Consider the following 11,884-nt stretch of genomic DNA (forward strand, 5'->3'; position numbering starts at 1 on the left):
CGTGCGGCAAACAGCCAATCACATGGAACAAGGAGAACGTCAGTTTGATTCACTTCTCACGAGAAAGCCGAGCAATTCATGTCTCTTCCGAAGACTAAGAGATCGTTATGAAAAATATGAAATTAAACGCATTTACAAAGCAGGAATAAACACTGCTGCAGTGAAAGTTTGAGAAGGCAGCTGAAAGAAAATATCTGACTATATCAATGCATGTGAATCAAACAAATAGACCAAATAATTAATATAGTTTCACAAAGAGCTCAAAAGAATACATGTAAACTTAATCTGTATAAAAGCCTTATATATTATGCATGCATTGTATTTATTTTAATTTAAAAGCAAAGTTTAATATTGTCAATTAATATAATAGACCTAATTATATGAATACGTCATGAATTATTCATAATTTTAATTTATTTAATATAAATATAATGAATAATTAACCACAAATGTTGAGCAATTTTGTCTCTAAGATGTTTTCACTATAAACTGATTTAATTTGGAGCGAGAGATACAGGAGGAGTGGCTTTATTGCATCAGATACATGTCACTTTACTCACAGCTGATTGGTCGAGTTTGGGTTTGTGATCTCTAACTCAGAATAAAACCTGCTCCGGAGCAGGTTAGCCGTGAAGCATAAGTTACCATGGCAATGAACCCCGCTAAAAACCAATCCACCTTCATAAGCCCGAAAAAACTGAGTTTTCTCAAACTAATCTTGAACTTACCCTGAGACTGTGTGAACAAGTGCCTGTGAACAAGTGCTTCTGAACATGCCAAAACTGAAGATCATCTTCTATAACAACTGCAGTATTTGAAGGACTTGTGCTTTCTTTGACCACAATGACAAAATCAGTGATGTCTGGCTCTCCCAACGCCTCCTGAAATAAGCATAGAGGGCCCAACTGTAAGTTTCACTCAGTAGACTAAAAGTAGACAGTTACATTCACCGATACTAGCAATTCTGTTAATGCATTGAATACTTACATTTCAAGTTTTGAAGAATTGTGGGTCCTCCTCACACAGGTACACTGAGGAGCACAGAGGGCTACAGTGCGTTTCATGTTCACATCATGCACACCCTTCAAAGTCAAGCAAAAATGAACATGTTAAACAAGCAAGCCAACTTAATTTTATATATAGTGAAGACAGTGATGGAGGTAGTAAGTGTTGACAAATTTCAACTCACCTGAAGATCATAAACATTTAAAAAGTCACGCAGAGTCTCTGAAATCTTGTTGATGCATGCCATTTTCAGTGATATTGTGTAACTTTGCACAAACCTAGAAAACCAAAAACACATAAGTGTATAACCAACAATGGATGAAGAAAAGAGAAAGTCAAGTCTGTGTCCAGTTATCTGAGGAGACATCACGCAACTTGCATTTCAACTCAATTGAAGTTACCTTAAGTGTTACTGTTACCTTAAAGCTACTGCTAGTTTATTAAAAAAAAAAAAAAAAACATTTCTCAGATCAGTGCGCTTAACAAAAAGCAGCAACACACTTATAAAATGTAGGACTGCAATGACGGGGAAAAAAGAGGTAGCTAACATTAACATTGTTGCCCTACATTTTCTTCATTATCAGAAATGTTTTGCTTTACTTACATAAGTTCGCTCCAGACGCTTGCGAATATCTGCCACGCTGAAAGGATTCTTCTGGTAACGCCGGTTAGGGCAATGATGTGATGTGGATGACAGCAGTTTACATCGCTTAGTAAACTTAGAAATAATAATTAAAGTAGCGCCGTTTACTCAGGTTTACATTCCACCTGTAAAGAGCAAATAGTATACAAGTATCTATTAATAAAGGTAACATGGTCTAAGTGAATGTGCCAAACTTTACTTGAACTTACCAGCTTTCTCATTGGCTCTAACAGCTCCTTGCTAGTTCAGTCAGAGAAGTATAATATGATGTCCATGGTCTTATTTCTTCAGGGGGGTTTCTTTTTTCAAAAAGTGGACCTTTTTGCAGTTTTTCTCCTCCTTTTGTATTTAATTATGAGGTTCAAATACTTCATTTTGGTGACCTTTTATGCACTAATTTGTGCTGGATTAGCTTGTCTGCTGGTATCTTAACGAGCACGCTTTTTGATGCACCTAAAATATTTACTGCATTGTTGTCAAATTGCTTCCATATAGGCTATTATATTGTAGACTATTGAGTGGATAAAATACAGAAATCCTTTTAATTTTAAAAAATATATTTATATATATAAATATATTTATATATATTCAGGTCGGTTTCTTCAAGTGTCTTGGAGACACGGCCACAGTTCTTCTGGATTTAGTTTGTCTAGGTTTCATTTGTTTCTTCATGTAATCACAGACAGACTCAATGATGGTGAGATCAGATCTCCATATGGAGCACCGGCTGTTGTCAGACTGCTTGTGCATACAAAAATATCACTGGATTGTTACAATTAATAGCAAATTGAATGTTTGGAAATGTAAACTGATATTTCCTACTGACACACTACAGCAAAATATATAAATAACTGGCTTAAAACCCAGCTTTTGAACATTTTAATGTGTTTGAAAGACAAAAGCCTTCTAAAGACACTAATACATGGTTAAATGACTGAGTGATAATTCAAATAATAATTAATGTGTTCATCATGCGTTGATTAGATATACAATGCTGCAATGTTGAGAAAACACATTTTAAAAGTGAAATGATTTCTGTACATTCAGTGATCAACTGCTATGTGGGTCAATAAAATGTAATATAATCTAATTACAAGTACTTAATTTTTGGAATCTGATTATGTAATCCAGATTACATTTAATCAGTTACTACCCAACTCTGCCTACAATACAGATTGTTTCAAAGCAGCGTCACATTAATAAACATGAAAATAACAGTGTTAATGTTGTAAAATTCAATTTCAGCTGTAAAGAAGCTCTACAGATGATAATAGTAAGAATATAGAAAGAGAAATGTATGGAAGCTTGTTTCCACCACGGAATAAAATAATAATAATAAAAAAAAAAAGTATGAGAGTTTATATCTTACAATTCTGGCTTATTATTTTCTCAGAAAGAATTGCAATGGAAAAAAAATTCATGTGATATAAATTTTTCTCACAATTCCAAGTTCTCGCAGTTCTGAGTTTAAATCTAAAGTAAAAGTAAAAATTGTGAGATATTAACTTGCAATTCAGAGAAAAAGTCAGAACTGTAAAATATCTTTTTTATTCTGTGGCAAAAACAAGTTTCAATAGTAATGACATCACATTGAGGAAAAAATCACGCTGAAAAAAGAAAGACGTGGTAATTTTCTTTTACAATCTTCTAGATATTTCAAGATTTTGCTGAAGTAGATGTCACTACTGTTTACATCGCTGGATGTCAAGGTGAGTAAAATCTGATACATCCTTAATTAAAATACAAACATTCACATATTAAAGCTACAATATGTAGATTTTTCGCCAATAGAGGTCGCCTTTTCAAAACAAAGGCGTAGCTTGATGACGTGAAGTTTAAGGGGGCCGAATGCTGTGGGAGCGGAACGAGGCCGCTGGAGAGATTGTGAGAGACAAGTGCGACACACGCCTCGAGAGCAGCTGAACTTTTATGTCACAGTCGCCGCTTCTGCTTCTTCCGGTCAAGCGTATGAGGTAACACAGCGCTGTTTATCATATTAGATAAATTTGAGTGTGTTGAAAATGATGTTATGTGCGTTTGCTCGGCAGCTGCTGTGCGACACTTGTTGCTTACTGCAGTATGCTAGATCGATATTAGAATATCATATTAATAAATTCTGGGTGGCTTGTGTTGATAAATGGCATGCAATAATTTGAAAACGTATTTTATGATGGAGAAAATTCTGTGTTACTTAGCTAGCAAGGGTAGCGCGGATATGACGCCATTGACTGGCGACTCCCGGACACGTCCTGTATCCTTGGTTAAAATCGCGATTTTCTCACAATTTACAAATATTGGAAACATTTGGGATATTGTAAGTACTCAACTGAACGAAATATATAATGCTGGCCTAGTGGTTTTTGGATATTTTACTGTAAAAATATTACATATTGTGCCTTTAAATCAGAAATCTAAATAAATAAAATTATTAGAATATGCATAATATATTTACCCCTCAACAACTGCAACTTATTTTGCACTAAAATATGTGTCTGCAGTGTGTGTAGTCGAGGAATTGGAGCGAGGAGAATTCTTCTCACAGTCCGACTAAAAAAAGTCAGCTTTTCCCATTTATCCATGATGCTGTGCTGCACTGCCTGTCAGAGAAATCTATCCAGCTCTGAGTTTGCACTGGTGAGACTGTGATCACACTGAACATCAACATGTTTTCTCAATCATATCATTAATCTATCCTGTCACATTCATGTGAACTTTTGTTCTGTTGCTCTGCCACAGGAAATGCCCTGCGTTACGAGGTTCTGACCAGGAGATGTCAGTATGCCACCCTCTTTGACTAATATGCATATGAGAAGACCCCTGTTACCACGACTGGCATCATGGTTATATAAGTCATTGGATATTGACATGACACAAAGAAAATATCTAGTCATCTTGAGATGTGTGTGTGTGTGAACTGGCTTGGCAGAGAACTGACACCCTTACCATGTTTTATAAGCTACACTTTTGATGGATATGATTTGTAAAAAGGCTTTCAGAACTCTTGATTAATCCTAAGTATTAAATTAGCTCAATTAAAGACACATAGGCCTACGTATGCACCATGTAATTAAGTTCAATATTACATTTTTCTGTTTACATTGTACATATTAGAAACATATTTCCTTATATATTTTTGCATGTGGTAACTTGAAATTAGAAAGTGTTAGTTATGATATGCAGTTGATCCAGTCAGTTTTGTAAGCTCACAGCAACACTATGTATATATACAGATCATTTTATAGCCTACCTGCAATTAATGCACAAATAAAATGCCGAGACGTTTGTATACTTGAATCGGTTTTGGTTTTAACTGAATCATTATTCGGTGTTTACATTTCAGACAGTTTCCGTGACAACAACAGCCACCACATAAACACAAGAAAACACGACCCAATATCAAAGCTTTTCCAAATAACTCGCAAGTTGAACAGAGTGAATCAACAGGTTTTCTTCTTCCATCAGCACTGACCCCTCAGCACAGCTCAGATCTCTCTGCTGCTCGCGCAAGCTGTTTAAAAGACGCGACTCTCATCAACCAATCAACATCGCAAGGGCTAAAGTGAAGAGAACAAAGACGCAGTTAGGAAGTTTTATTCGTCCACATTCTGCACAACTTCCCATTCTTTTCTCCTCTTATCGTTAATAAAGCAGTAAAGGCTTACATCGCTTCTCTTGTGTTTCATCGACTGAAAATGACAACCAAACGCTGCACAATGTGGCATCGTATATTATATTCCGAGTTGTATTGCAGTAAAAATAGCAATAGGACAGTGTCAGTATCTCAGTGAGTGCAACCATTTGACGTCATCGACATAGAACACACTGTGCACCTAAACAAAATGGCGCCGCCCATTGTCCAAATCAGTCCAAATATGTCATGGATTTTTTAAATAACGTAAATCTTTCATGGGTTTTCTACTACATATTTCAGTAAAAGACATCATTTACATTATATTAAGGTTTCGGAGTCTTCGAAAAAATCTCAATCGTTTTCCGAAGAGGTAACATAAGCTAAACTCTATAGCTTGATTTCTTGTTTCTGAAAGTTTGGGCTTTTAAACACATCTTTGTGTAGGTGAGCGGTTTTGATAGCTTTGTAAAGGGTTTGCCGGCAGTTTGTCAATGGTTTAATTGAAGTTGGCTAATTATTTATTTATTTAGCCTAAAATATGTAATGTACTGTTAATCGGTGACGTCACTTAATACACGCAGCGTGAAAATTTGCTGCAAACTATTGCTGACAGATGAGAAAGCTCATTAAATAACTTCATAGTATTATTTTTTTTCTCACAACATATTTGCTTATATCACCATGCATCTGTTATATTACAGTTTAGGAAGGTTTTGGCATCCAAACATGAGTGACACTACTATGAGCAATATTAAATAAAAACATAAATACTGTTATCTTAAGAAATTATTTTATATATATGTATATATATTAACTTTTTTCTTTTCTGCTCTGTTTTCTTTTGATAAACCTGGCACTGCATGCTAAATATCATATGACAAATTGCATGTTATGTTTGTAGATTCTTCCATGCTGATGGCCGTGCAGCAGAATTGGAGCAGACTTTTTTTTTTTTTTTTTTTGAAAGAAGTCTCACCACTGCTGCATTTATTTGATTAAAAATACAGTAAGAAAAGAAATATTGTAAAATATTATCACAATTTAAAATACACGTTTTCAATGTGAATATATTTTAAACTAATGTATTCCTGTGATCAAAGCTGAATTTTCAGCATCATTACTCCAGTCTTCAGTGTCACATGATCCTTCAGAAATCATTCTAATATGCTGATATGCTGCTTAAGAAAGATTTTTGATTATTATCAATCTTGAAAACAGTTGTGCTGATTCAGATATTTATGGAAACAGTGATAGGCTACTATTCAAACATTTGAATATTAAGATTTTTAATTAAGATTAAAAAAGAGAATTTAATTATTTTATTAACCAAGGGTGCATTAAATTTATCAAAAGTAACAGTGAAGACATTTACAATGTTGGAAAAGATTTATATTTACTAAATTCTGAAATTTAATAAATACTGTTCATTGAACTTTCATCAAAGAATCCTGAAAAAGGTATCACCATTTCCACAAAAATGTTAAGAAGCAAAAACGGTTTTCAGCGGTTTAAATAATAATAAATGTTTCTTAAAATTCCATGAAATCGAATCTGGTGAAGAACAAAGCCCACCGGGCTTGATAGGGATTCAGTTGTTTGGCCTCACGCAGGTATTCGAGGATCCGATGACCCGTGACTACCTCAAAGCGATGTCTCGCATCCTCCAGCCAGTGTCTCTACTCTTCCAAAGCTAGCTTTACGGCCAGGAGCTCACGATTGCTGATGTCGTAGTTCTGCTCCGCCGGGGACAGCTTCTTGGAATAGAAGGCACAAGGATGGAGGCGTGGAGGATCACCCTGCCGCTGTGAGAAAACCGCTCCGACCCCGGTGGTAGAGGCATCCACCTCGACGATGAAGGGAAGATCTGCATCAGGATGCACCAGGATCAGTGCAGCTTGGAAGGCTTCTTTGAGGCAAAGAAAAGCTTCCAGGGCAGATGGGTTCCAGGACATAGACTTGGGCCGGCCTTTGAGCAGGTTCTTTTTAGTGAATCAAATCAATAAATCGTGCCGATTCACGAGGAAATGACTCTAAATCAGTCCTTCAATGAGCGGTTATACGGAATCAAACTCGACTAATTAAACTGCTTGACATACTTTCGTGAGGTTAGGCATAACATTCTAATGGAACCACTCCGTTGGGGAGAATGATTCATAGAACGCGCTAACTAATAGAGCGTGTGACGTCATAAACTCAGAGCACAGACAGGCCTATATAATCTCGCGCTCGCAATATTAACACTTAAGTTCAGTGAGAATCCGAGTGTAAGCGAAGGTATTCACCTGAGCAGAGATTCGCAGTCTGTACAGACAGAGACTGAGAGTTTAACAGCTCTTCATCATGAGTACAACAAGCGTTTCTCCTGCGCTGGAGTCAGTGGAGCTTAACATTAGCTGTCTAGTGTCAGCAGATGGCGCTCTGACAGAGACCACTGACCCATTAGCAATTCAAGATTCTCCTGCAGCAGCCGCTATGGAGAACAGACCGCCAGGTCAGTGACAGCATCATACGGATGAGATATTATTCATTACTGCTATGTTGCAAACTTTAACTGGTGTGTTGGCAGTGGCGCATGCAGGAAATTTTTAATGGGGCGGCCAGAGGGGAACAGTAAAAAAACAGGGTGGCACACTAAAACGTTCAATGGAAAAAAAAAGTGGTAGGCCCTAACCTCCATTTGTAATTTCAAGATTTGTTTCTACTTTATTTAACCCACAAAAATTACTTCTACTTTATCTAACCCACAAAATTAAATTCATTTCGTTGATGTAATTTGTCAGGTTGATATGCAGATTAAATTAAAATTTTGGCTTGCATGAACCCTTTTAATTTAGATATTCTTACATGAAGCACATTGTTTAGGAATGAACTGTATATTCTTGTGTAAATTTATTCATAGACCTACTAGTGATGCACCAAAATTAAAATTCAGAATGCACTCGGCCAAAAAACTTTAAATAAAGTTTTTTTAATAATCACTCAAATAATACAGAGTTGTACAAACATTTAAATAACACATAACAATGTATTTTTATATAAATGTTTTAAAAATATAATTATGTTTCTACTCCAAATTCTTGGTGAAATATAAACATTTAAACAACAGAAGTAATAGCCTAACTTGTTTTCATGACAGATTTATTTAAACATAAGCCTAACCTACACTGAATAATGAAGAAATCATTATGTTAAGTAAAAATATAATGAACAGGTTAAGTAAAAAATAATGAATATGTAATCTCATGCATATATTTATCAAAATGCTCCTAAATAATTTTTTTTTCTGGTTAACTAACGAATTAAGGTCATTGAATAGCTTTCCTGAGGTAAATGTGACTTTAAGTGATATTGTTTACATTGTTTTGACATTTTTTCTGCATTTCAAACCCTGATTGGGTGATTACATGAGATGATACGTTTCAGTAATTTGTACTGTATTTTTCAACATATACCTTCTGATGTTCATTCATGTTTATTTCGTGCTATAACTAGTAAAAAGGAAGCAGTTCACAGGCTGCTTAAACTGAGCACCAAAAACAAATTTAAAACACATTTTGTGATATAATCAACAGAATTTGAAAGCTGAGACATTGTTTAATATTAAAAATAGAAAAGCACAAAGCTACAAATAATGTTTAAGTTCATCAACTGAAAACAGACTGATTGCCTATTTGTAGTTACGTACAGTTAAACGCTTTGGGGCGGTCTGGTGAGACTAAAGCTACAAAATGCATCTCTTTTACAAGGAAAACAAACATTGTTTAATATACAGGCTTGCTTACTTGTTAGCTTTGTCCATTTCAAGTTCAAAACGATCCTCACACGAACACTGAATAATCAACATGGGCTCTGCGAATGAGGGGGACAGTGGGTTGGCCAGAGTCGGATGTGTATCAATGTCCACCTTTTTCCCATGACGCTTTGCTCGAATTGTGGGAGTAGCTAACTTCGTTTAAACTGTAACACATTAAAATACCAATAATAATGTTACATTATTTTCTTGAAGTCTGAGCACGAGAACATGAAGGAAATTTTACACCTCATTCACTCAAACTGACTGATAAGGATTATTTGATTTGAACCTTATGATTTGAAATGATTTGTTTCAGTGTTTTTGAGTGGAACTTCCCCAAACCGGAAGTGCCTCCCATAACCTAAAACACAGTAGGCTCGTCAGGAAAAAGGTGGATTCACCTCAGTGCGTTAGGTCTTAAAGTGACAGCAGTATAATAAACCTGCTGCTGTCTGTGTTTGTGTGCGTAATGTTAATCTAAAAACAGAAGACAGACAAAATCACTCACTGCTCTTGATACAGTAAGTTTTGTAGCTTTAATAAGGATTAATCTATATTTAATTCATAGAGTGAAGACTATGCAGTGTTTTATGTTTTATTACTTTATTCAATTTCTATAGTATAGTAAAGTATTAATACTGTTATATAGACCGCATTTCATTAAATGTTCAGTGTTTAAGAACTTCTAAATGGCTGACTTATTCTCTCTTAAAACTCTCTGGAAAATAAAAATTAAGCCCTAGATCACTAATGTTACCATTTGAAGTTTAACCAGTGCTTTAGTTTTTCTCACTTGATTTATGAATGCATATACTGTATTTGGCCCTTGATGGTCACATCGACCGACAGCTGCTTTTAAAATGGCTGCTACGCCCCTGACCTTATGTGACTTTAACAACATCCAATTTGTGTGATATTCTTGTATTTATGACAATTTTATATTTTGTTTATGTTTACTTTTAAACACTGATTGTCAGTTTAAGTTTAGCTTTAGTTTTTTTTAATGCATATTTAGTTTCTAATATAGGATTTTTGTAAAGTAATAAATGGGACAAACACTGTGGGTTTACGTGTGTAATGAAGGCAGGTTTTAAAGGCTTTTAAATGTATTACTCTCTTTCTCTCTCTCTCTCTCTCCTTTTTTTTTTTTTTAGAAAAGAAAAGAAAAATGAAGAAATGTTTGTGTGCATTCTTCAAGAGAACATGGCGGGCTTTTAAACGCACCGCCCTTGATTGCAGCCGAGGCAATAAAGTGAGCCCTCTTTGGCCACAGCCTGACACAGATCCATCCCACCTCGAGCAAATGGATTACCAAAATCCAGATGATCCTCAGCCTGGTCCAACTGGATTCAAGGCAGCCGCTTGCCAAGATTCTGATGATCCCCAACCGGGATCATCCGATCTCGAGCCAGCTGCTCATTCATATCCAGAAGATCCTCAGCCTGGTCCATCTGGACTCGAACCAACCCCAGACACAGATTTAGCTGATCCTGAGCCAGCTAAATGTGAGTCTACTGTTATTTTTACTTCTGTTCATGTGTATAATGTTTATTTTCCTCTTGTTAACTTTTTCTTGTTCTCCCCTGATGTTTTATATAATGTGGCATTCTGATGAATGTAGTCCTCTTGATCTGAGTTTTTCCTTGTCATTATTTTCCTGCTTCCCTGTTTACAGAAATAAGTTGCATGCTCTGATACTGATCTCTTGTAATCACTTACAAATAATAGATGTTTTACTTTCACATAACCAAAAAATGAGCCATGTTTGGTCTGCATGTAACCGATTTGCATTTGATCTCCATGTAGTCAATGGCTTACTGCAGTGGTTCCCAAACTTTTTAGAGTGGAGTACCCCCTGAGGCATTACCATCCTTCTGCGTACCCCCTCTCTTCCACTTAGACTGCACCTTTTCCATTAAGGGACAATATTTGCACCCTAAATTGACCTTCCAGTGCATTTATTATCTTTATAAATACCTTTACATCATTAATAATGTTTTAAATAAAAAAAAATTCAATAGTAAAATACTCGATGATAAAAACGTGAAAAGTGATTCTTTTACATACTAAAACCGCCAGTAGGTGGCGGTAAGTCTTAATGCGTGAGTCACTGAGTCATTCGTTTATTCAGTAACAAAGTAAGTGGCTGCGTCCGAAAACTGGAAAATGCTGCCTTTTGGAGGACACATTTCAAGGTAGGAAGGCAGCAAGGCACGTCCGAATCCAAAGTTAGCTTCACCCCCTTCTGTCACATTACGTACCCCCAGGGGTATGCTTACCCCAGTTTGGGAACCACTGGCTTATTGTATATTAAGAATTGTCGTTTGTGGTCTCAGATTTTTTGACACCCACTGTATCTCAATACAGATTATACATGGAATTAAAAGTTTACCCATAGTCAGCTAAATTTATGTTGGATCTTTTTTTCTAGCCTGTGGATTCTTCAAGAGAACATGGCGGGCTTTAGCCCTTTGTTGCAGCCGAGGCAATAAAGTGAGCCCTCTTTGGCCACAGCCCAACCCAGATCCATCCCACCTCAAGCAGATGGATTACCAAAATCCAAATGATCCTCAACCTGGTTCATTTCGACTCAAGGAAGCTGCTTGCCAAGATTCTCGAGGTCCTCCAGATCCAAATGATCCTCAACCTGGTCCATCTGGACTCAAGGCAGCCGCTTGCCAGGATTCTGATGATACTTCAGATCCAGATGATCCTCAACCTGGTCCATCTGGACTCAAGGCAGCCGTTTGCCAGGATTCTGATGATCCTTCAGATCCTGATGATCCTCAGCCTGGTCCATCTGGACTTAAAC

The 11,884-nt window shown here is 36.3% G+C and overlaps 1 protein-coding gene across 1 annotated transcript in view; it reads left to right on the forward strand.

Moving 5' to 3' along the window:
- Positions 1-4,294, forward strand: part of si:ch211-117c9.2 (solute carrier family 26 member 6) — a 211,994-nt gene extending 207,700 nt beyond the window's left edge. Inside the window, 4 exon segments of the mRNA XM_051880799.1 lie at positions 3,300-3,357; positions 4,147-4,193; positions 4,195-4,250; positions 4,252-4,294. Coding sequence (XP_051736759.1) covers positions 3,300-3,357; positions 4,147-4,193; positions 4,195-4,250; positions 4,252-4,294 — 204 coding nt within the window.
- The last annotated feature ends 7,590 nt before the right edge of the window (positions 4,295-11,884 follow it).

This window comes from Ctenopharyngodon idella, chromosome 22 (genome assembly GCF_019924925.1).
Source record: "Ctenopharyngodon idella isolate HZGC_01 chromosome 22, HZGC01, whole genome shotgun sequence".
NCBI lineage: Eukaryota > Metazoa > Chordata > Actinopteri > Cypriniformes > Xenocyprididae > Ctenopharyngodon > Ctenopharyngodon idella.